This window comes from Sebastes umbrosus, chromosome 1 (assembly GCF_015220745.1).
Source record: "Sebastes umbrosus isolate fSebUmb1 chromosome 1, fSebUmb1.pri, whole genome shotgun sequence".
Lineage (NCBI taxonomy): Eukaryota > Metazoa > Chordata > Actinopteri > Perciformes > Sebastidae > Sebastes > Sebastes umbrosus.
The window spans coordinates 34,994,395-35,021,642 of NC_051269.1; the positions used below are offsets into that span (position 1 = coordinate 34,994,395).

The 27,248-nt window shown below is 41.1% G+C and overlaps 1 protein-coding gene across 1 annotated transcript in view; it reads right to left on the minus strand.

Annotated features, from left to right (window-relative positions):
* magi1b (membrane associated guanylate kinase, WW and PDZ domain containing 1b) overlaps positions 1–27,248 on the minus strand; it is a 173,423-nt gene that overhangs the window by 86,715 nt on the left and 59,460 nt on the right. The window contains 1 exon segment of the mRNA XM_037786085.1: positions 7,326–7,442. Coding sequence (XP_037642013.1) covers positions 7,326–7,442 — 117 coding nt within the window.

Below are 27,248 nucleotides of genomic sequence, written 5' to 3' on the forward strand. Positions count from 1 at the left end.
TGTTAAATCTTTGGATAACATTTTGCTTTCTTTTTGCTATTTTGCCAAATTTTACACTGGGAGTAGCTTTACAAAGTCATAATTTAACAGACGTGCACTTCTTGTATTATCTAATATTAATACAAAACAGTACAACACATTCGTTACGGTATACTAACTGCAAAAACAGTCAGGCTGTTCTCATACGTCGTTTATTACCTGTACTTAAAAGTTAAAGTAATAATAATAATTGTTAGTTTTGTTTCTTTCAGGAAAACTGTCAGAACTTTAATAGGGGCAAATTGTATGTTTATTGATTGTTAAAATTCTGTCATATATAATATAATGACATCAGACTGAAAGGCATCATTATCTGCAAACTCCTACAAGCCATTTCTATGAATGGAAATTACCTATTTCCAATTTGTCAAACCAGACTCAGAGGCACAAATAAGCATCTACATTAACAATTATACATCCTATACCGCCTGTACTGAGGCAAAGGCATCATTTGCTCAACCTACCTCCGTGCCTACTGTGTGCCAGTGTCAGTGATCGAGTGTTTGCATACAATAGGAATGAATCTGGGGGACTCCACCCATCATTCACTCTCTGTTTGACAGCATTCCTTTGACTTCTCTGACGCTGTTAGCTTTACAACAAAAACTTCCCCACCAGCATCAATTCAGCTGCTATTGTTTCCTTCACAACCTCCCTCTGATCAACCTGCTGCATGCTGGGATCCCCTCGTCCACATGTAATCAAACTGGTATGGTGTTGGGCTTCTAGCCTCTCCCCAATGGTTATGTATATGAACAGAATTTGCACATTTATAGGGGAAGGATGGCAAATATAGGAAAGAAAATTTCCTATTAAGTCTGTTTTAAAATCTGGAGCCATTTCTATTCAGGAGGGGAACTTATCCAACATGCACAAAATAATATATGAGCCTCAAAGGAATAGTTTAACATTTTGTGAAATACACTTATTCTCTAAGCTCGTTCGAGCTTCATATCTAACAGACAGATATGGGACAGGTGTCAATCAAGGACTCATCTAACTCTCGCTAAGAAAGTGAATAAATGTATTTCACAAAATGTCAAGTTATTTCTTTAATTTCAACTAAACATGGACATACAATTTGTTTCTACGAGCTAATAACAACCAGGTAATAATTTACCAGTTAGGAAGGAAAACAAGCCCATGATGCCAGTATGTACCAGTAGCCTAACAAGAGTTAGCAAAAGCCTAATAAAGATGCCTTACTGAGAGTGCCTCCTTACTTGTACAGTGTCCACTCAGGTCAACAAAGATTCAGTCCTTGGATTTATCAACCAACTGCTCCCAAGTTCAGTTTAATCCAACTGTGGCCATTGCGTCAACTGTAGGGTTAAGTTCAATGCAGAGCAAAGCAAACATGTCTTTGTAATTGTGTATTTGAGAACTGGTATAACAGGAAGGAGCTGTCATTGTTGGAAATACAGTTGCAACTGTGCTAACCTAGCCTTCGACAAAAACAACATCCCTTGTGTCATACATGTCAAACAGCGGACACACACACGCAGAGTATTTGACTGACATACTGTAACATCCTCTTCCTGTCTGATAAAAGTCAACAAAAGCCGTAAGAGTCTGAAGTTCACGTCTAAAATCTTCCTTTTGCTTTCTTTGACTCCATCGTGATTCACCACCTTCTGCTGTTTAGGAATGGCACAGTGAGTGAGAGCATTTCTTTTGTTCAGGTGACACAATGTGATTGCATCTGTGGATGCAACCACACCAGCACCGGAAATTATTGCTTTTGTATAAACTGTAGAGACACACACACACACAGAGAGGCAGAAATCAGACAGCACAGTGAGGTCCCATACAACCACAACGTCATACATGTGTATATATGTTTACGGTAGCTGGACAGGCTAGCTAGAGCCAGCATTGATTTTAGTGTGTGAGAGTGTTTTTGCATCCCTCTATTCCCTCTCCCTCTCCTCTCCACCCATCCCCCCTTCTTGCCCCCCTCCCACACCCAAACTCCACCCCACCCCCACCTCCATCTCCATCCCCGCGGCTTCAGCCCCCACCTCTCTCCGAGCCGTCCTCTTAGCCTATATACGGCTCGTCAAATCGTCTGTGCCGCTAGCCCCCGCAATTCATCACACGTGAACACGACCCCTCTGCGGACCCTCATTTGAGAAGCGAACACCAGCATCACAACAACCACGGCAGACAACACTGCTACTTGCCTAGATGCAGGAGAGACCAGAGCTCCCTTTTTCAAGGCTCGTAGACACAGAATGCTGAGCTTTAAAATCAGGTACAAGTCTCTTCGTCTTCCTCACACTGCTCCGATCAACTGGCAGGAAAAACGAGAGAGAAAGAGGCGATATAGAGGGAGAGAGGGAGCAGCGGCGGCGGCAGCGGCGGCGGCAGCAGCGAGAGGACGAGAGGCAGCGGTGTCATGAGCTGGGGGGGTCAGGAATGAGAGCAGGATAGAGGGGGGTGTGGGCTGGAGGGGTGGTGGGGATAATGGGAGATTGGGAATGCTGAACTAGCGGATGGGGTGACCACAAGGGAAGCCGACGGACGCCTCAGCAGATGGGGGAGGGTGAGAGTGGTGCTGGGCTTCAAATTTGAGCAGGGTTATGGGAACAACTGACTTTTTGGAGATGTGAGTGAGGAAACTAGTTTATGTTTACAACTAGCTGCATGAAACATAAGAGAAGTACCTGCAGGTGGACAGGTCTGGTGAACTTCACTGCCCTATACTGGTTCTCCAAAGAAGTTTTACATTGTGTTTGTTATTTCTCCGACTGTCTTCTTATAGTTTATGTTATCTACTTTTTTTTTTACCTTTTCCGTGTGTAAATCTGCAACATTCTCAAACCTCAAAGAGTGCCCTCACACTAGTTTATGTCTTAGTGTTTGATTTGCTGAGATATTGGACTGGTGGCATGCTTGGATGGCACTCACTCACCACCACAGTGAACCTTGTTCAATCCCTGCTGTGGTGCATACGGCATGGCAGCCCAACCAACACAATTGGCAGTGGTCAGCGGTGGAAAACCTTATTGATTCCCTTCCCCCTAATGGTTGTTTAGGGGACCAATGTAAAGGGGGCGAGGAATATAAAGGGGTAGCATGAACCTCCACAAGTATTAGCTAAGCTCCTTGTTGTCGGGTAAAAAGAAACAACAGCTAGATATCGATTCATCAAATCAGAGACGGTGCCACACCATGCCCAGGCCAACATGATGCGTGAGCAGAGACAATGACTACGTTTACATGCACAAAATATTCAGTTTTTTTGCCCTTATTCCAAAAAAGACAATATTCCTACTAAGCCGTTTACATGGCTAATGAACATGAATATTCCACTAATATTCCCGTTTTCATGCAGCCGTGCGTACTCCAATTAACGTAACCATTGGCGGACTTGTAAGACCGTGCAGTCCTTCAACCACCACCTTGAAAAGGTTGACGTTGCGATATTTGCCCATATCCAAATACCTGTTGATATCCAAGTCTTTCATAATGTTTAAAAATGGTGTGTTTATCCTTCCGACCAGAAATGTGGGCTTTTCTTTTGGGCGTGCATCTCTGCAAACTGTCGGCTAGTTGGTTTGTGGTGGTGTGACGCAAACTGCTGTAAATCCTGCAATTGAGACGCATATTCCAAATGCGCTGTATACATGTCCAAAGAATGATCCTAAAACCAGAATTGGAAAATTCTTCATTCATAATAAGGCCTAATTCAGAATATCCAAACGGAATATGCTGTTTACATGACCCGTATCAAATTCAGAATAATAGTGCAGTGCATATAAACAGTCAGTGACTTCCGTACATGGAGAATTGGCCATTCAAGAAGAGCAGAAAATGTCTCATTAAATGTAAAAGCTTTTGTATCTTCCATTACGGCACCATACAGACGATTACATTACTGGCATATTAATTACAAATTTTGAAAAAAATTGTTTGGAATGTTAATACCGTATACGTATATTTTTTGTTGTTGCACAATGTATTTCTTATGCTACTGCAACACTGATGTAAAACAATCATTATTTTCAATTACGGCCAGTTGACAAATGCACAGAATGCTTATTTTCCATCATATAGTCAAACTAACCAATTACATTTGTGACTTTGGCTCAAATTTCTATAGTAAAAAAAAGACAGCTTGGGACTTTAATAGACTGTAGTAGATAGACATAATACTGTTGTGTACCAGAAGTGGTCAGGTGAATGTGCAGAAAGGTTGGTTGTTGCCATTTTGCCTGATTTAGAGGCAGGAACAGCCCCAACAACATCCACAGAAACACTTCTCCATCTGTTTGTCCACCTGCTTACTGTGCATTAATCACACCTACACCTACACATGCACACGGACGGTGCTTCGAACAACCTTTGGACATACGTCAACATGGACACACACTGGCCTCTCACAAACACAGGCCAAAACAAAATCCATCTCACTTATGTATTAACACTACATAAATTAACATATGCTCTCCTATACAATTGCTGTGATGTGTTGTGTTATTATTATGTGAGTATGAGGGAGTACTTATTCACTGTAACATGTCCTCCCATAACACAAAGGCAAATTATTTGTAAATGTAATATTCCAGCGAGGGCCTCTCATTCCTCTACGAGTGCATGACAACACAAACTTTACAGTCCTATAAAACATATAAAACATATGGCCTGGGGAACACCTTCATGCTTTGTTTACTGCTAACAACACCAGGATTTTTACTAGTGTGCCATAGAGCACTCAGTGATTAAAATGGCCATTAAGGCCAGACCCCCACCCTCCACCAGTGTCTGGCTGACATATGGCAGTGGAGGTAATGCAGATAAAGTCCCTTAAACAAGCCTCCTGAATACAGATAGTAATTTGCGTGAGAGAGCCACGAATAAACTAATTGAAAAGCCAACGGATGAGAACCGTTAAGGGGGAAAACACGGTTATGGGGAAATGAGAGGTGCTCTCTTTCAAGTCTGAAATTAGCTGCAAAACAAAAAAAAAATCCAATATGCTTAGGCTTTGGAAAATAAATGGGGATGGAGGAGGTGAAAAGTAATTACCAACAAGTTTTTTGTTCTCCAAATATGTGATTATTGTAGACAAAGTATGATGTGATATGTCTAAAGTGCACTTACGCATCAGTAATAGACATGAAGCTACTGCACCACAGCTGCAAATACTTGTATTCAGTCAATATTAAAATGCTGTAAAGCAAGATCGGAAAAGAAAGAAACATAGAAATTGCATACAGCCCAGTCATTTCTACAGTTACACATCTACTTGTTTTGTTTCTTCCCCCCCTCCATCTTTATAAGCGAGACATGCTGCGTCCAAAGCCAGCAGGGATTTCCAACTCCGCCATCACGACAATGATGAGCTCGGCTCTGATTGGTCCACGCGGTTGGTTTCGGTCATATATGCAAATCAGGGATAACACAAGAGGGAGTAGCACAGTTATGGCATTTATCACTCTACTATTATGGTGTTAATGCCACATCCTTGGCACCAACAGCGTCTTCAAGGGTTGTTTTTCATAGCAGGGAAGAATAAAACACTTCAAGGATCTACTTCAGCTTTTGAGCCGCAAGCAGCTACAAGAGAAATATGCAGCATCAAAAAACAAATGTGCCTTCAGATCTTTGCTATATCGACAGTCGGGAGGAAAAAAGTCAAAGCCTCTATTCCTGGATTACACAGCCGTCTCTGGCAGAGGAGATACTGGTTAGAGATAGAGGGTGAGGGACTTGGATGAAGCCAAAGCAACCTGTAATTACTGGTGCTATTGATCCTGTGGACATGACAATACTACTAGCCTATTCACTGTGGACTCACTAGACTTTTCCTCTAACTGATCAGACAATATATTAGAAAAGCAAACACCGTGCCAACTGAATGGATGGAGGGCAGCTGACTTTGTATCAGCTCACTGCTTGTTATCAGCTTGGGATGAAGAGGGGCGATGTGTGATAAAAACGATCAACATGAGGTTAGTTCCAAGGAGGCTATCGAGTAATCAGCCTGGCTAACTGCTCGGACAATACTGGTCAAAAGGCAAGTGGAACCACGGATTACACTGACATAATCAGGCTTAATTAGATAACCATCCAAAGTGTCTGTGTGAGGCAGCTATACTCACAACTGAACATGCCCGCAGCTGAGACAGTGGCTCACGCTGACCTCACCACAAGAGTTTTTTTCATGAGGAAGTTCAAAAAATAAATGACAATCTTTGGAGCCAAAAGGATGTTCTGTGGGAACTCACACAAACAAAGTGTGTGACGACAAGGGATCTCACAAGAACAGATACTTCAGTACTAAGTTCATGCCAAAATTCTGAAAACGTGACCGTACTCGTTTTTCAGCAGTACCACAGATACTGTAGAAAACATCAAGGCTCGAGTCTAATTGCATCCCTGTTCATGCTACACTGTGCACCACACTACAGCAAATCCATGTTGAAATCAGCAGGAGGAGAGCTAGTTAAAAGCTAGCTGTTAGCAGCCGGTTGGCAGCACAGCAAAGAGTACAGAAGCAGAGACGAAACTCTTGTGTTTTTTTGACAACAGTCGCTGTCGCCATTTTGGACTGAAAATGTTTATTATATTGAAAATATTTTTTGGTTCAACACAAGCTATTACGGTAGAATATGACAATAGAATAGAAATCATTTTGTTTGACACTTTTTAGGCAGACGATTTACTGGCGTCCGGTAGTCGCTTTCAGTCCAAAATTGCGGAAGCGTAGCTTTGCTGCTGGGCGCTGATGTTGCAATGGAACGAACAATTGACTTTCACTTCTTTTAAATATATGTTCTTTGGGCACAGTCCTGCTTGGCTAAATAACGGAGCTAACAGCTAATTTACAGAGGTTGCATTATGATGCGTTCAAGCTCTATTCAGTAAAAATGAGTATTTGGCGAAGGTAAATTATAACGTTATCATGATGTGTTCTTGTAAAATTTAGTTTTTGGCGAGAAACTTGAGGCGAATCATCAGGGATTAATAATAAATTTGCAAAAACATTATGCAAACGGTAATAAAGTAGTGAATGTTGAAGTATATGGGATTTATTCTTTTGTTTTTTACCGTGGTATTGAATTTGTATCGAGAATCATGGAATTTCACTTGTATTGGTATCGACTACTGAATTTCTGGTATCATGACATCCCTAGTAAAGACTGTGTGTAACGCCAAAATGGCATCAGGAACTGCAAAACAGCTCACATAAAAGCCAGGAAATGGAGAAGACAGTAGAGCAGCGGATGACAAACATGAGAAAAAGGATAAATGACAGAGTGAAGTGTAAATGGACTCACAAGGCACGGCGTGGCGGTAGAGGTTGTCTCGGATGGTCTGCTGCAGTTCGTGGTCAGGCGAGGATTTCTGGAAGCGCTGGCTCAGGTAATGCTTCAGGTCCTTGTTCAGCTTACTTCCTGTCATTTGCGGACACAAACAGGGAAGCATGTGGTAACTGCATCAAAACAACTAGAAAAAAAATAAATAAGGCTTGCCGACAGGAGAGCATCACAAGAGTCGAAATGGCGCTGTTGTAATTCACAGTGGAGTGTCAAACGGCCACATAGTTTGGCTCCAGCAAAAAGAAATGCACAAGTTTATCCTGCAAACACGGCAAAGCTCGATGCTGAGCGCATAGCCGTGAATTGTACACTTGCCATTGTCACTCAGAGGGGTAGCTGGCTGCAGACTCTCCCTCTCCAACCAGCCAAAACCTAAGACTGCTAGCGCTACGGCTAGCACTGTGAACCAGCCCTCCTGCCGCTACGCCATCTGGACCTCAGACACACATTAGGCTACTGAAGGGCAACGCGGCTGGAAAGTGACCGCTTGTGTGTGTGCGTTTTGTTCTGGATGTGTGTCCGTGCGAGTGTTAACATTACAGGCAGTGCTATGCAAACCGAGCACAAAGAGTATGACAACATAACAGAAAAAAAGAGAGGAATGAGAGAATTTGCCTGATGAATATGGAAATGCCGTGATCTAAATTCAATAACAATGCTGCTTAAGGCAACAACAAACATCTTATCACGCTTTATATATTAGTACATGTCCCATTATTTATTATCCAAATGATTTATCTCCCATCTTTGCATGGCTGCTGAGACCATTTTTAGTTGTCTTGGGCAAACAACCAGTCATAAAAGGCCCTGGATCCTGTTTCCATGGAAACTGTGTGTATGTGTGTGTGTGTGTCTGTATGTGTGCGTTTAATAAGATGATTGAGATTGTTAGCATAGTACAGAAGAGCATTCTGCACTGGCTGGCAGAATGATTGTAGGTTCATACAATGAAAAAATACAATTAAATCACAACATGCACGTCCCACAGACATGATATGACTGCTTTTTATTTTAATGTCAACATAAGTAACGAGAGTGGGAAGGATGCAAAAAATGTAATTATGGTCGTATTGCTACTTATCAGACTGTCAATGCCTGGTTTTAGAAGCTGTCAGGCTTCACACTGCAATTAAAATGTCAATATTCAACCCTGGTGGAAACCCGTCTTTACACATGTCTTTGTAAAATAAAATTACTGCTATGCTTTTGACAAATAGCATTGTCTTAAAATGTGAATTCTCTAAGACAGATATTTAACTCGGCCGCACACTTAATCGAAAATGAATCGTGATCCCGATTTTGGCTTCCCACAATTAAATGAACATGATCGGCTGTGATTTTGACGTTTAAAATAAGTGCTCAGCTCATAGAAAACACCACTGCATGTCAAATCAATGGGATATCTAAATGTTGCAGGTGCAGTCCAGAGTAGAAGAGTAATGTACTTTATATTATACATTAGTAATGTACTGTATATTATACATTAGTAATGTACTGTATGTTACTCATTTTGCCTGTCAGATGCGCATGTCTGACCGGGGGATTCAAATCAGCAGGCCAAAGATGGCCGCTCCCCATGAATATATTGTTAACAAGAGCACAAAGTTCTCAGATCTAGCCTCTTAATTTTGCTCTCAATATGCACCAGGTTGATGCATTTAACTTTAAAATGTAGCCTACAATGTTTAGGGTGAATATTCCTGTATTTTTTGATATCGCAATACATATCGCAGAATAAAATAGTAGCCCTAATTTATACATGAGCAGGAATGTAGCTCAACATGGAAGTGACAGCAGTGCTATGTTTATTTAAATGTGAAAGTGCAATACAAATATTTTAGGAAAAAAGTAATGAATAATCATGATAAATAATCTCAATATTGATCAATATAATCATGATTATTATTTTGGCCATAACAGTGGAGCCCTAATTTTTGTTTCTTTATTTAAAAAATATAGGTGCACGGGATGGGAAAGCAACTGTATTGTATTGCATTCTATTGTTATAAAGTATTTTTTGGTTTTATTATCCTTGTTAATACAAGTTGCATGGATAAAAGGAAAAAAAAAAGACATTAGACTTTTCTGAAATTTCTTGTGAAGATTCACTGAATAGTCGGAGAGGAAAGGTTGAGTCTTCGCCGCACCGTCTAAGCCCCTCTTGGGAGGAACCTCCCCTCTTGGCCCTGACCCATCCAGACATATCGCTGTGGTGTAATCCTCACAACAGGTCACAAGCCAACAGAAAACCTAATGCACACCCTGAAGTGCTCTGGTACACACAAATTACTGGAAGGCAATGGGCATTCCTCGCTAGGAGACCCCCAACTGGTTGTGTGACCCTGTCTGAGTTTTGTGTTTGGAAATCTGCATGAAAAACTCAAGAAAATCTACCAAAGGGGCCAAATAGGAAGAGATGAGAGCACTACTGAGAAGCATTAAGGCATCGGCAACAACAGGTACACAGTCCTTTTATACCCTCATTATGTGTCAAGATCAGTTTGATGTCTGTATACATTTATAAAAGATCTCTTAAAAACACCATTCATTTTGAGGTTGTTATACTTTTGGTTAATCAAACTTGCTTATGGGCAAGTAGTATTATGGCAAATAATACATGGGCTTAAAGTGGCCAGCTATTTGATTTTAGTCTGACCCTTGAGCCAATTATAATCTTGTGAAATGTTTGTAAAAAAAAAAAAAAAAGCAAAGTTAGCTGATAAGACTGGTAATTTTGAGCCGTGACTATGGCTGGGTATCAGTACTTGATACCGTCATGGTTCTGCGACAACGCGGTCCCGTCCATTACCGTGGGTCAGGGGACGGTGTTATAAACGGTAACCGCTGTATGAACTCTGTGCAATGCGGCGGCGATTAGCGAGCCAGTGGGACACACACACAGCTTCCATTCATATGATGGGTATCGAGTGAAGTTCTCTATTGGTATCGTATCACTTTAAGGGTACTGGTATTGGTACTGGCATCGTAATTGACTGACTGGCTGTGTGCTTTATATAAAAGTTATTACATTATTTTGGGCGGTAAAGAAGTTCTCAGCAGTCATAACTCAGAAAAAGAAAACAAGAGTAATTTAAAATTCATTTTGGACAGCGGACAATGTGAGCAGTGTTTGAGAAAGCTAACTCAGGCCTCCTGTGCGGTTGCTTGATCACTGCCATGCAAGCAACAGCACCTCAAGGAGCTATTACATAAGATTTAATCCAGTTGTGGAGATTCTGCCCTCCACTGGCTCGCTCTTTGTGTATGCTTATCTTGATGAAAACAACGTTGTTTTAATGAAAATGAGCATAAATCCTTCAAAGGGAGAACAGTGTGAATGGCAGGGCCCTGAAGGACCTGCAGCATTGATGAATGAGGGGACGGTAATCACTTAGGGAACGTGTCGATTCAGTAGATAGCGCTATCTCTCCTCCCGCTGTTTTTGGCTACTTTGCAGTCATGAAGTGCTGACATGGAATATCAGGATGTCGACTGATCAGCACCTGGTGTGGATGTTTTGTGTTCAATAGTAGGAGTGGTGGACCAGGTTGGGACCAACGACGGGCATTAAAAGGATGAATGATTTAGACGTAGTAAGAAGCTGTTGGGCCAGTGTGGCAGATTGTGGATTATTTAAACGATCCTGTCTTTAGGTCACCCATAACGGACAATTTAAGTACCTTCTTCTCGCCCTCTTTTTAAAATGCACACTACCTTGAACAGTGTCCTCAATGCCCTCACAAGGACTGGAAGATAACTGACCACTAGCTTTTCATTGGCCTGTGTTGAGGTGTTGGCTGAGACCAAAGTATGCATGAGGTCTGGGAGCCAACTCAAAACTCATTTTGCGGCAGCCTACCCGACATAATATGTCGTTTCTTGTCTGAGGTCAAATATCTTTCCACCACATTTCCTTTCTTTCCTGTCCACTACTTAAAATAACAGCAGACTACTTTAAAACCACTCTCCTTAAGTTCACCCGCAATGTGTGGATTTCAGTCTTTTGGTTGGCTCTAAATTGGGTCTAGGTTGGTCCAACTGTAGTGCCAATACAGTCAAATGTGTTATCTTAGAGATCAATATCCTGTGGATGCTTCACCAGAAATCTGTCACCCATCACATGCGAGAAGGTCAAGAAGATCTGCGCTAACCACCGTTTAAGCCTTTAAGGAAGCTTGTCAGCTCCTTCACAACAATGTTAACACCATAAGCCCATTAACTGCTACTATGGTGCCTCGCTCGGTTTTGGTACTGTGTTTATGACAAAGCATGGTGGCCCTGATGGCAAACAAAGGACACTGAACTGAGCCAAGACTTGGATGTGGACCAACCTTAAAAACAATATAGACCCGAGATGTTTAAACACCTCAAACATCCTTTTATAACTGAGATTGATTGAGTCATTTAGATTCTGGTGCCTCATCATGGCCAAATGTACTCCCTTTATTTGGTATCAACATTATTCAAATATCATATTTTGACACAAAATCGATGACCACCTCCAGGGTGCCTGACCATGTCAATGTGTGTAGCGCATTGTTTAACAAATTTGTGCCCGCAACTGAAACCATTTGGCTGAAAAGTGAGTTTTTCTTGTCATACTATATCTAGTATTTGGGTAAATGGTAATAGATATAGTACGATAAGAAAATGGCAAGCAGCAAAATCAAGTATTTAGAATCTCTGAACTCATTACAAGTTGAATATCAAAGATATGTACACATATGCAGTGTAACAATCTTAAAATGTCAAAATTGTACTGATACTTGCCCAAAGTATGTCCACATTTGAAAACTTTTGAACAATCAGAAAAAAAGTTGTAGCATTTTTCTTTATAATAAATATAGTCTTTGGACACAAATGGGTTAATTTGCTGATTATCTGAATTCAATTCGACTTATAGGCAACAAATAGCAGGTACGCAGGCAGCGAGGCTGGGTTGGGAGAACATTTGGCTCAGCGGCCGCCCACCCAAATCCCTCTGCAAACAGATAATTAGAAAAGACATATCCTTCAAACACAGCCCACCTGTTATAGATTTTCCATGAGCCCCCTAAAACAAGCAAGATTTTGAGACGGAGACACGCAATCCGCCGCAGAAGGGAAGCGGGGGAGAAGGGCTTTATGCAAGGGAGGGAGAGGGTGTCACACAGAAAGAGAACATCAGTATAAGCCACGCTACACATCAAAAGAGTTTTAGACACAGCTGAAATGCGAAAAGCTCCCCTACTTTCCAGGCATCTCCCATTGAGCCCACCCCTGCACCCTTCAGCTCTGATCAGCCAGCCAAGGAGGCCCTGCTCAGACATGCAGAGCCAGACATGGCACCAGCCAGACCCTCCGCTAGCAGTTGACATCTGTATTCGCAGCATGGAAAAACCAAACTTCACTGAAACTCGATACTCCCGCTCGTAGTGGGGAAGGAAAGGTTTGACCGATTTCTGCTGATTTGGAAATGGCAAGAGTCACGGAGTTGTACTATGGGCCCTTCACGCTCCAGACGAGCGGTGTCATTACACAGTGGGGGAGCCCCAGTAACAAAACCGACAGCTACATTAATGCTACTTAGATGTCTTTGTATGACCCGACTGCTGTTCCCCAAATTAATCTTACTTGTGTGTACTGTAGAAAAGTAGCTGAGGTTGTCGATTCAAGAACTGGGCTCAGGCCAAAATCCAAATTTACTTACACTTCATTACTTTCACTGGAAGACGCCAAGTAATGGAGGTTTTGCATGCTATATGTATACATATGGAATTCCAGAGGAACATTCACATGAGAAACAGGATCTGCCTTTTCCTGAAATTACTGTTTATAACTTTACACGCAAAACATTGTTCCAGCATTTACAATCATAATTACTTTTTTGTGCACGCAGGGGAGAGATGTCAATTCAATCAAGAGTGTTATTTCCAATTTTTAGTCACGCTAGCGCTGTGGCTCAAAGAGTCAGTCCATCCGTCTGTTCACCAGACTGAAATATTTCAACAACTATTGGATGGATTGCCATGAAATTTGATCCCCAGAGGATGAAAACCATTAACTTTGGTGATCCCCTCTAGAGCCAACATGGATCTCAACAACTACTGGATAGATTGTCGTGAAATGTCATGGCATTCATGGTCCCCAGAGGATACATCCTGTTGATTTTAATGATCCCAGAACTTTCTCTCTAGCACCACCACAAGGTTTTCACTTATCCAGTGAAATATCTCAACATCTACTGGATGGATTGGCACAACCGTTTGTAGACATTCATGATCCCCAGAGGATATACACTACTGACTTTGGTGATCGTCTGACCTTCCCCTGAGTTTCTGATCGGACTTTTCCTCAAGCATGAGGGGGACCACAAATGTAAACCACGCGCTTGACATTTGTGGTTTTGAGTGAAACGTCTCCACAACTATTGGATGGATTGCATAGAGATATTCAAGTTCCGCTCAAGATAAATCACAAAAAAATAGGTGATCCCTTAACTTTTCATTTAGCACCATCATCGGGTCAAAATTTTAATTGTTCAATACAAAACCTGCAGGATGCACTAATGGCATTCCCATCAGCTGTACTTTTTGTCAAGTGGTAACAAATGTTAGCATGCTGACACATGAAACTAAGAGGTGAACATGGTAAACATTATACTTGTTAAACATCAGCATGTTGGCATTGTCATTGTGAGAGTGCTGACATTAGCATTTAGCTCAAAGCATAAGTGTGCCTATAAGTAAAGCATCACAGAGCTGCTAGCGTGGCTGTAGACTCTTATGGTACGTGTCCATAGGATCCATTCTTTCCACGCTTCCTTCTTCTATATGTAAGCAGCCGTGCAATACATTCTAGTAGCGTGGCGTTGCATTACGAGAGACAGACCGTCACATTGCCCGCTCCACATTTTCATAAAGTTCAGGTCTAGGCGACTCTATGCAAATCAGGGGCATCTGGCGCAACATGCCGTCTCTGGAAACTCCCGAAAAACTTTGAAACTAACTGTTGTCGATCTAAAATGAGAAGAAATTCAGCAACTGCGTGGCTTCTTTCTCGCCTAAATTGTTTAAGAAACACATTTCCGTGAACTATTTTTGTAATATAAAGGAAAAGATCCAAACGAGCCACCATGTTGGTTCCGATTTAAAAGCTGGGAGCAGGAGCCCCCGAGTGAAAGCATTTGTCCAATCAGGTGCCTTGTGCCTAGCGACAGCCCATCAAGCGTCCAATACTGGGGAGCTATATTTGAGAAAAAAACGAGCCTCTACATTTAAGGTTGGAGGTCGGTACTGTCGTGTTTACTAGATTCTAATTACAGGTACTATTGGTAATAATTACAATGCATGGCATGAGCTGAAATAAATAACCCTTTTTGAAAAGGTCTTCATGCAGACTCAGAGGCATCTAAGAAATGTTCTAACTTCAATCAGCACACTGGGCAATGGTAGACACAGTCACCCTCTTAACAAAAAAACACCAGTCTAAGTGACAAAGCAGAAAACACAGTCATATGCCACGGTGCCAGCCTGTTTTACACTTAGCCAAGTCAGATTTGGCAGCGCCACCCTGTTTGGCTGGGCACTGGGTGTTGTATCGATGTAGAATACACAAACAGTCTGGCATACAAGGTAACAAACAAGTATTTTTTTTTTTTTTGTCCTTCCTCTCTTCAATTATCTTTTTAACATCAAGGGACATGTTGCCAGGCAGAGGCTATGATTAGAATAAAGTCTTCTTTCAGTGGGCTGTTTATTGCTAAATTTAGGTTCTCCAAAGTGGGACATAGTAAAGAAGTGGGCTTTAAAGTCAAACGGATTTGTGCCATTCAAACCTGACCTACTACGAGTTAAATTTAGCTACGAGACATACACAGGCTGTCCACAGTCATGTCTTAAGTAATCAACTCTTAAGTGAGCAGTCCATCCATGATGGCTCTAGTTAATCAGATAATCAGGGCTAATCACCATTTAATTGATTCAACCAGCAGCGGCTATCTGCAGTTAACATTTCCATCACCACCGATCAGAGCTTAACCATATGTCATAATGATTAAGGGCGCTTAGAGAGCTCAATCTGACCCTTAACCAGTGATTAAGGATCATATTCTCTATCCAGCTTGATAAACGCAGGTCCAGGTGATGACTGGTGACTAAACCACCATAGCAGCAAAGTTTATGTATGATGACTGACACACTGCGGCCAGATGAAAATGAATCTAGAGAAAATAAGATGGCAGATATACTTTTCATTTCAAGCTGGTTGACAAAACAGCACTGTAGCTCTTTAAATACGACCACACTGCAGAGATGTGGAGACCAATCTTTCATATTCACAGAGCAGACAGGTATGTCTGTGTGAAAATCCCCGTCTCTGAGCTCAACACTACCCCCTATGCTCCTCTATTAGATGTGGCTTGCATCACACAGCAATGGCTGGGCTCTGTATCCATGGCAACAGCTGCCAGATGAGTATAAGCTGTGTGGAGAAGGTGGAGATGTTCACATCACAGTCATAGTCTGCTGCCCCCACCTGGAGGAACACAATATTACAAAAACAAAGCAGAGATCTCCCCTAAAAATGAGCAACACTGGTAAGAGTCACACATGTATGAGAGTTTCCAGTATGAATGAGCTCCTCAGTGTAATGTGATGCACTGTATTTAGAAGCCACAATAACATGCACTACCTATAGGTGGGCCGTATTGAGTTGAAGCTTCAAAATAGGTCTGTATATCACCACTTCTGTTCTGAGATTTGTGTATTGTGTTGATGGTTTCTCCAGCATCCTGGTTTATGTGATTGTTTCTCTATGCTGTAGCATGTGACGGAGGATTTCTGGAGGTCTTACATACACCAATACTGTCATGTAGTATCATTTATATCAGTAATATAGATACTTCCACGCTCTACAGCTACAACGATTAATCAATTAGTTGTCAACAATTAAATTAATTGCCGACTATTTTGACAATCGTTTAATCGGTTTGAGTATTTTTTTAAGAAAAAGAAGTCAATTCTCTGATTCCAGCTTCTTAAATGTGAGTATTTTCTGGTTTCTTCACTCCTCTATGACAGTAAACTGAATATTTTTGAGGTTGTGGACAAAACAAGACATTTGAGGACGTCATCTTGGGCTTTGGGAAACACTGATCCGACATTTCTTCAACATTTTCTGACATTTTATAGACCAAAAAACTAAATCGATCAATCAAGAATATAATCTAGATATTATTGGACAATAAAAATAATCATTAGTTGCAGCCCTACCACACTCATACACACACATTCTCGCAAATGCACATGTGAATGATTTTCTCCTAGCCCCTTGTGACAGGAACAAGCAGCCTTCCCATAAATGCGTGTATGAGGTGGTGATGAAGCTCTAAATTGAGGAGGAAATGCACTCAGGCACTGACATAATGTATCTGGAATGAATATGGCTTCTTTAACGGCATGAACCAAAACAGTCCATTTCCTCAGAGGGAAATCTCTGGCGACCATTATTTGCTGCTATTGCTCCAATATAGCAAATAAAAACTCAAAGCCTATTACAGTATGAACCATCCCCACTCCCGATCAAATCATAAACAGGGCCTGAATTGGACCTCTTCTTTTGTGAGATTGCTAAAGAAATTGCTTCAGGAATCATTATACACCCAAAAGAGAGAAGGAATATAGGAAGAATTCAATGTCTTAGCTGTTCGATAACGTGTTTCTTTAAATTCCCTGAGCTGCTGGTACTGTATGTGTGAGCCACGAATTAGAGGCACAAGACCAATGGCAATCACTATGGCTCACAGTGGAGTCACAGAACCTGGTAGAGTATTGTCAGTACAGCTGTAGAACAACAAAAAACTCATTTTTTATCATTTGACATCTGCTCCTTATTGAGTCGAGATAGAAAAACACCAGATCCAGAGATGGTTTGGGTTAAATCTCTGCCGCGCTGTCAATCCCTGTCTATAAGGTTGTGTGTCCTGGAGCTGCTCGCCTGTTTACTATGTTCCAGATTGCTTTCATTGATCGTAGTCCTCCACACCGGGAAAAGAAATCCTCGGAGGATTCATTTCAGCACGTAGAGCAGCAAAAAAGGGCTGCGGTAGAGGTGTCAATTTCCCTGCTGTAAAGCTGACGACGGTAGAGGATTGAGAGGAGCGTATACATTGGACTTTTTTATGGGTCTGTACTGTACATGTGTGTGTTTGCGCGGTAGATTTGATGCTTCACATGTATCTCTTTGTGTGCCCGGCTATCTAATTTGGCAAACATCAGCATCTGCTAGCCAAGGACTCCGACACTGTAAAGAATAATACAGCGCCTGCTTTATGATTTGTGGGTGCTGAACAGAATATTATACAAGTTCTCTGAGTTATTAATATTCTTGTGATGATACCTCCATACAGTATGAGCCTCTATAATTGAAGCTGCTTACAGAGAGGCTTGTGAATGAGAGGATCCATCATCCGCTGACACTCGGGATGGTTTTGCATTTACTGTCAACAACTATTTCAGCAGATGAGTGTCAACACTAATAGAACATCCAGGATTCAACATCTTCACAAAACATGAAAAAACAAAGTGAACCAACACGACCACTACATCACAGGTCTCCTAATTCTTCTCTAAAGCTGAGATTTGTCCAGCTAATGATGTGATTATTGACTGACTGATGCATAAAGCCAGTGACACACGAGTATTTTGGAGGTAATTACCTCTCCATCATGGCCACTCCTCATTGACAGGCGCCATTTCAAGACCAATGGGAGTATTAGTCTCCTGTGACAGGCAAGCTGATTGGCTCCCAGATTTAAAACAGGTCCCTCAGGGTAAAAGGTTCAGATCAGCACTTTTACACAAAGACGGTGAACATTCGTATGAGAGAATAAAGAAAGTAGGGCTGGACAATATTGAAAAAAAAATATCGAATTGCGATTATTTTGACTGACATTGCACTTGCGATATGATTTGCGATATTAAAGTGTATGATCATTTTTACATCACTATTCTCATTTTCATTGAAAACACATTAGAATGAGTATGGTGTGATTTTTGCGGGGATCTGTACCAAACAAAGATGTTTTCTTAAGTTTGTAGAATATGATGTGTAGGCCAGGACATCTCTGCAGCACAATATTTTATTTAATATGACATTTATAATATATCATATTTCACCTTTAACAAATATTGTGATTTCCGCCTCATCCTGCGATTTATAGGCTATTTTGCAATTTCGATAAAATGTTGATTAATTGTGCAGCCCTAAAAGAAAGACAGGAAAGGTAAAGCTATGAAATTAAAAACAAAGAATGTTGTGGGAATGAGAGAAGGTTGATATGACCAAAACGAATATGTCAGAAATGTGACAGCGAAGGCCACAGTGTGTGTGTACAGGGACGACATCTGAAGACACTGATGAGGGGATCCTGGGACACCGAAAGATTAAACCTTCACACACTTCAACTGTCATTTAGCAAAGTGCTTTTCATGTTCAAACACAACCCAAGAGGCACGTGTCAGCAAAAAGAAAAGCCAGTCATTAGAAGTCGTAAATAAAAGCAGCAGGGCAGCGTTCCTCCATGAATCTGATTAAAGCATCAAATCCATTTAGAAAATAAAGGAATTCTCTGCTTGATTTAATGATTTAAGTACTGTAATAATTTAAATACCATGGACGATAAGTTAAGAAAGCAACAAAGAAGACATGCTGTCTTCCTTGACATGTGATAAATAATCAGTCACAAATATCTTATTTTGACCTCCAATTATAGCACCCACTGTAATTTCAATATATATTTTTATATATTGTCAAATATGGTCAGCCATGTCTGCAAAATATATCATACAATTATATAAAACAGCAAGCAAACACGCAGACAAATGAAAGGTAACTAACATATTATATACTCACTAATGAAATTTATGCCAACATACGTTACTTGTCTTAAAGGGCTATTCCACCGATTTATCTTGTATAAAGTTAGGGGACTTGCGAGAGACTTTTTTTAAAATGTTAAAACCAAACTATCAATTTATGTTTACATAATTCCACACACAATTGTTATTTTATTTTATTTTATTTATTTTTATTATGGGGGAAAAGAATGTTTTAATGTAATTATTATTTATTTATTTACTTATTAATATTATTATTATTTGTACTTTTTTGTATTTACTTTTTTAAATATTATTTTTGTTTTTATTGTACTTGTCTACCTGGTGTAAGTATGTCTTGCCTGCCTCGTTTTATTATGTATGCAAAACCATTATAAATAAAATAAAAATAATAATAATGTCAAAATCAAAGCAGCAGCCGCTCTAGAATGAGTCAGGCTCCAAAAACGCTGGATCCTACATTACCCATAATGCAAACTCAATGGCTTTCAATTGACCCCTTCAAGCCTAGTAAATGCCCACTTCTTTCAAACTCAGGTTTTAGAAAGCTCCTCCAGAGCCGCAGACGACACTATTATGTGTAAAGTTGGTGAAGTCCACCTTAAACCTAACACGATGTATCAACCTAAATGTCCCGTCCTTTATTTTAAAGATACATTCTGTCATTACAGGAGAAAATCCACAGAGAGTAAAGACACTCAAGGAGATATATCACTGTAAAAAAAAAAACTATCTAAAGTAAAGCAATCCAGAGAAAAGATGTCACACTAGCATAAAAATGAAGGAAAGACCATCAGCAAATTACTGCCACGGCTACAAATGAATGGCTATATAAACGTATGACTAAGCTGAAAACGTCCACATTTATTAGGCCTTTACAGCGGTGAGATGTATTATCATAATATCTGCTGGCCTCTCTCCACCCCTATTCCATTTCACGGCAAGATAAATGGGCGACTGCTGGGGTGTAATCAGAGGCGGTGTGCTAAGTCACCCCAGGACCACAGTGGGTGAACACTGTACTGACAGACCAACCACTGGTCACAGCCGGGGAGGGAGGGAGCGAGAGGGAGGAAGAACATAAACAAGAGGAGGGGAGATGGAGAAATTAAAGCCAGAGGAGATGAAGGCTACATGTTAAAAGCAAAGGTTGGGGTGTATTACTAGAGACCAAACAAAAAGGGCAAAGACAGGAAAATAGTGGGTAATAAAGAATGAATGAAAGAGACGTGGGAGTGTACTCATACTGGAGACAGACCCGGAGCGAGGCACGTTCCTCCTGTCTGTCTACAACTGTTTAACCAGCTGTTGGGACTCTTGTCTTCATCACAGATTTCCTGGCTTTTAATTGGCCACCTGGGGAAGAGTCAGTTATTCTCTATGATTAAACAGGGCAAGCTAATTAATTCTGCCACCAGGGGGCACATGTCACTCAGGATCATTAAGTGTGAGGGACAGCGTGTACACTCTGTGTGTGTATGCTGATTACTGGGAGAATTTACTGATGCCGGTGTGTGAAACCTGTAGTAGTAGGTGTGTGTAAGTGTGTTCCTGTATAATAAAGCTGATTATTTTCATTGTCGATTAATCTGTCAATTATTTTCTGGATTAATCGATTAGTTGTTAGGTCTATAAAATGTCAGAAAATTGTGAAAAAAATGGCAATCAATGTTTCCCAAAGCCCAAGATGACATACGCAAATGTTTTGTTTTGTCCACAACTCAAAGATATTCAGTTCAAATATATTCAGAGTGAAGAAACCAGAAAATATTCACATTTAAAGAGCTGGAATCAGAGAATTTTTTACTTTTTTTTTCTTAAAAAATGACTCAAATCTAAATAGTTGGTGATTCATTTAATAGTTGACAACTAATTGATTAATTTTTGCAGCTCTAACTGACTAATCATTATTATTGTTTTGAAGCTGCTACATAAAAACACCTACAAAATAGTTTAATATACTAAATAATCTTATTATAAGTTTGGGGAACAATGGGGAACATCTAATATTGTTTTTCTCGACTAATCAATTCACCTCAAGGTTACATTATGAAAATTCATGTCTGGCTGAAAATGTGTTTTTTGTGTGTTATCACCACTGATCTCAGCCTTGAGTTGACTACTTTATATTCCAGTATTTTCTACCATTTTCATCGCAAGGTCTGCACTCTGCTTCTCTTTTTTCTCTCTCCCATCCTTTTCCTTTTCCTCTTCCCTTCTTATGTAACTCCTCACTTAACCCCCCATTCCGTCCTTAAAACACTTATTTCCTTCCCTCATCCACACCCCTTGAGCTGCTGTCATCTTCTTCAATCCATCCATCCGTCCGTCCGTCTCCCTCACGCCTGGAGAGGGCACGACTGACCCACTTTCCTGCCCCCCGTCACCCCGTTACACTGCTGACTCAAGACGAGCTCAAGATGTTGTGTGAACGCACGGCTACAGACATGCAGCCGTGCTAATGCGCATGAATACATTTGGCAACACATGCATACAAAAGGGACGCTCAAGCACACCACATCTGCTCAGTGGTTTAATTTTAGAAAGAGGATGGGAACACACACACAAACACAAGAAGCAAACGTAAACAGAGGTAGAGGGAAGAAAACACACTTAAAAGGTGCATCGATTCATCATGTCTGACAGGACAAAACGCAAACACACGTAATCAGAGGAAACTTTGCTCACCCAACAATCAGCAGCAGATTTACATGTCGGGTTTTCACACAGAGAAGAAACTATCAAAGAAAGAAAACATGCATACAAGTAGAGCTGCAACGATTAATCGATTAGTTGTCAACTATTAAATTAATCGACAACTATGCTGATCGATTAATCGGTTTGAGTAATTTTTTAAGAGAAAAAAGTCAAAATTCTCTGATTGCAGCTTCTTAAATGTGAATATTTTCTGGTTTCTTTACTCCTCTATGACAGTAAACTGAATTTCATTGAGTTGTGGACAGAACAAGACATTTGAGGACGTCATCTTGGGCTTTGGGAAACACTGATTGACATTTTTCACCATTTTCTGACATTTTAAAGACCAAACATCTAATCGATTAATAGAGAAAATACTCAACAATGAAAATAATGATTTTTTTGCAGGCCTACATACAAGTACACACACACACACTCACATGGATTCAAAGCTCTGTGTGTGTGTTTCAGGGTTGTGGGCTAATGGGGCAGCAGTCACTGTTGGTTACGTCTACAGTCGTTTCTGGGTCAGCATCAGGCAACGCTCATCCAGCGCTGCTTCCCTTAACAGCTGACTCCAGGCCAGACATTGAGGCAGGCACAAACACACACACACACATCTATGCGCACACACACAGGGTAACATAGTTGTAACACTAACTAACAACCAGCAGGGGCAGAGAAGTATGAATGGTGCACAACAAGATATTTACTTAACACCCCAAGTACAAATCCCCATAGCAAAAATATGTAAATAAACAAATGAATAAATACAAATAATAGGAACTACTCAGTTTCATCCACCTCAACACAATGAGCTGCATTTGGCCTGTGATTGAATAAGTTGCACGCACCCGGCCAACCACAAGCCATGTTGCAAGCAAACCTCTTCACACACACTTGATGAGTGAGGAAACAGCCCGAGTGTTTACATGGAGAGGATTTCATGTATCCATTACTCCGCATTGTCCTCCGGTCTTTGCATTCATGCCTTGCGACAGCATACGTGAGGCTGTATGTGTGCATTGTGCCATGTGCGGTGTGTATGTGTGTGCGTGTGTGTGTGTTCACAGAAGCACATTTAAGTACGAGCTATAGTTATCTGCGGCGTCCTAGCACGATGAGCGAGATGAAGCCCGGTGAACCATGAGAGGAGCTTTGTGTGATAACTGTGTGTAACTGGGTTGCTCAGCTCGCTCTTATAAAGTGAACACGCCCGTATGCACAAACAGGAGAGAATGTGCAGAATCTGCTCGTCACACATAGCACTCTAGATGCATGCTTCTCAAACACGCCGTCGCCAGCGAGCGTATTACGAGGGAGGCTCATGCTGGAGCGGGCCCAGGTTCGAGGACTATAGGACGCCAGTTCGCAGCCTTAATCCACCACAGAGGTCTGCTTCCAAACTGCGGTGACGACTCAGTGACGGAGGGACACACCTCCATTTCTGCTGTCAAACAGTGTCACAGCATGTAAAGCAGTGATGTTAGGAAACAACTAACTGCCTCTTCTTTGTCATCACTGATGGGCAATATAAAATCATGACATAATTCAAATGTGAAAGATGTTCGCATTTTCATTTAAAGGAATAGTTAAATATTTAGGGAAAATACACTTCTTGCCAGACGTTAGACGAGATGATTGAGACGACTCCTCATATCTAAATATATAAAACTAAACATTTTAGATTAGCCTTTCATGGTGCTTCGTAATGTACTCATTTTGAATGCAATAATGTATCTATATATATATTTCATTACTATTGTTGTTGTATTTGTTATTTTATTTATTCATTTATTTTTCTATATTTTCTTTCCACTGTCATCTTTTATTATGTATTAACTATCTTATTTGTAAAGTGTCCTTGGGTGACTTGAAAGGCACTATTATTATTATATCTGTAAGGTAAACATGAAGCTACAGCAATAATCTAAGCAGTTCCTTTATATGTTGGCCTTTAAAGCTTCCATATTCTACATTCATGCCCTTCTTAATAGCAAAGTATGTCACTTTTGTTACTATTTGGTAGAAAATCAGCAAAGAGAGCTGGAGCACATGATCTACAATGGACACATGGATGATGTTTGAATGCAAAAAAAACATCTGAAATAGAACCGCGAGCTAGGAAACCATGCCCATTTTAATATTCCAACCAGGAGAAAAAAAATGGATTGATTTAATATATATCTGGGGTGAGTGACACATTTGTACTCAGCCTGGTACAGTAAGAGCAGAGAGTAGCACAGAGCAGTGTGCCACTGAGCCGTGGGAGAATGTCAGCCAAAGTTGAGGATGAAGCAGCAGAGTGGAGCAGGGCAGGCCTATTCTCCAGACAGACAGACAGACGGGATCAGCTGGCTGGGAACCGGCAGCCAGTAATCACTGTCAGCAGCTCACATTGTACACGATCATGTGCCTGAACACGGCCATGATGCAAATGTATCCAAACTCACAAACATGCGGCTGAAACATGTGCGAAAAGCCATGCATACACCTTTTCCCTACACATAAACTAGTATTTATAAAAGAAGAATGTGCACATGTCACACATACTTCAGACCAGGCGTACACACTGTTCTCTAGAGCAAGCCAAGAGTGACGTGGTGAAGTGGATATGAAAACGTCACATAGCTTGCATTCTCCCTTATTATCATTTCTCCCTGTGTGCGTATGCACAGTTTCAGTCATGAGTCTACGCATCTTCATGCGTCTCGGTCCCAGGTCTTGTGCCTGTCATTATGGACAAACCCACACAGACACTGACAAAAAAAAGAAAGTTAAGCGCTCCATCTTTCACTGTGACAACTAACACTCAACAGAACAAAGAGATGAACACAGTGAATAAATGTTGCCCACCTCATGACGACGGAACCACTCCCCCGTGCAGACAGACTATTGAACCACTCCGTGCAGACAGTCTATTACATTGTGTGTGTGTGTGTGTGTGTGTGTGTGTGTGTGTTTGTGGCAGTTGCGAGTGATAATGGAGGTCAAGTCTGAAGTCTGTCTCCATTTGTCTCTCCCTCAACGTTTCCCACAGTCCGTGAGTCACATCACGCTGCAGTTTCCGTTCACTGAGACACTGAGTCTCACAGATAAGAGTTTTTAACACGGACAAATTATCTACAACCTCCGGAGTCTGATTAAAGGCTAGCATTCCTTACTTACAGTACGTCTGTATGTCATTTAAATATATAGGGGAAATGGATGTGGGCCAAGTGTTTTTAATTCTTGCATGCCAACCAGTCGCCACTTCTGCTGTGTCAAGAGCAGATGTGAACAAAAATGAGGATGCTGAACAATAAAGACAGTTACACACTGGAGGCATGACGAATAAATGATACGAAAATGCGACATACACGCATGCAAATATTATAACTAGGGCTTTTATTGTGAAAGGTAAGAATGGAAGGAGTGGATCTGGTGTGCGCTGCCTTTGTCAAGGTTGAAAGAACTAATAAAGTTTGCCATCCTGGTTCGGACTACGTAGCCTCCATGTTGTTGTTTCATATATATAGGTGCAACTCAGCGTGTTTGGTTGAAGTCTTTTTTCGCAGTGCGAAAGATCAGAAAAATCTACCTTGTTCCAAAAAAAAAGAATTACATCGCTTTTTCGCTGTGTAATATTTGCGTTCTGTGTGAAAGTACTCATGACAAAAACAGTTGGGAAAAATATACTGATGTGTGAAATAATCGCACGAAAAAAAACAAGGCCTTTAGGCAGCTATTGTTTGTCAGATATCTACGCGTTATTGAGAAGAGAAATTTGGTCATTTGGTGAACGGCGAGTGCAGGAAAAGCAGCTGAAATGTTCAAGGTCTCAGCTGCAACTTTCAAGAGCACCAGCCTGAGTTGAAGTTTTCCTTTGTGACTGATGTTTCAAAGGCAGGACAGCTCAGTTGGAGGTAGATGGAGGCAGGTGTGGGATGACAGGAGAGGAAGAGAGAAGCCAGAGGGAAAGATATAGACAGTTGTATAATGTCTTCTTTAGATCTGGAGGCAGCTTTCAAAAGTCTGAGAAAAATAACCCTGATGATGTCATCGTTGTTATTTTGGTTCTTACTTACTAGACTACAAGTTTTAACAGAAAGCCTGCATTACAAACTGGGATCCAGCATTGTTGGAGTTTGACCCATATTAGGAAGTAAAGGTGAGGATATCTCAGACTTTTCTGGTTTGATGTGGACTCAATCTGTCTCTTGCAAGTCTTCCAGCTTCATGTGAGAGCACATATGTAGCACAGAAATCTTTTATTGAGTGTTGAATGTAACTTTTTTTCAGACACCTGCTGGAAGAGGTAAGGAGTAGGATAGAGCAAGAGGAAGATTTGGAAAGAGGGAGACCGAGAGGATGACGTCATGAGAGGAGAGGGGAAACGGGGAGGATGGATGGAGGAAAGTAGAGGCGGGAGAAAACAAGGTGGGGTGGGACGAGCAAAAACAGAGGAAGGGAAAAAGGGAGGAGGAGGCCTGGCTGGCAGGACGCCAGGGCAGGGAGTGTGCCACAGATGTGCCCCCGCCACCCGGGAGGGGAATGTGCTGAGTGGACAGAAACGCCCTCCTCACACACACATGCCAAAGCTTCACCAGCTCACATTTAGCCAAAGTCACCGAATGGACCGGACCACCCAAGCAACTATATAGTTTATAGAGACTGTAGACGTCAATCACATTGTCAAGTGTTTCTCACGCTTCACTTGGCTGGTTGAAATGCATTCACTGTTAAATAGGGCTCACTATTTTAACTCCAAAATTCATTCCTCTTCTTCTCAAGACAACAAAGACATGAGCTGCCACCGGTAATTATTATTATTATTATTATTATTATTAAGACACGTCGGAGCTCAGTTACTGAAATCAAAAGGATGTGATTACAGGAATACACAAGGTAGGTTGAGGAGCGGTGACACACTTCATCACATCAATATTCTACCGACCACACAGCTCAACAGTGACAGCACCCCTTTTAAATTTACTCCATTGACGTTTCAGAAAATCCTGTTTTAAGCATGGAGCCAAGCCAACTAGCTTTGAGATTAATCGTGACCATAAAACATTTGATTCGGCAAAAAAAAATATTGGAAGATGGAAAAAAGTCTTATTTGAAGAGTTAAGGAACTACTAATCCAATAAACCATTGGAAATGGCAACTCGCCACCTCTGGAAACTCCCCAGAAACTTTTAAACTAACCGTTGTCCGTTGTCAATCTAAAATGAAGATATTGTATTCAGCTTATTTCTCACGTCAGATGTTTTCAGAAACACATTTTGGTGAATTGTTTTGGTATTATAGGAGAAAGTTTCCAAAC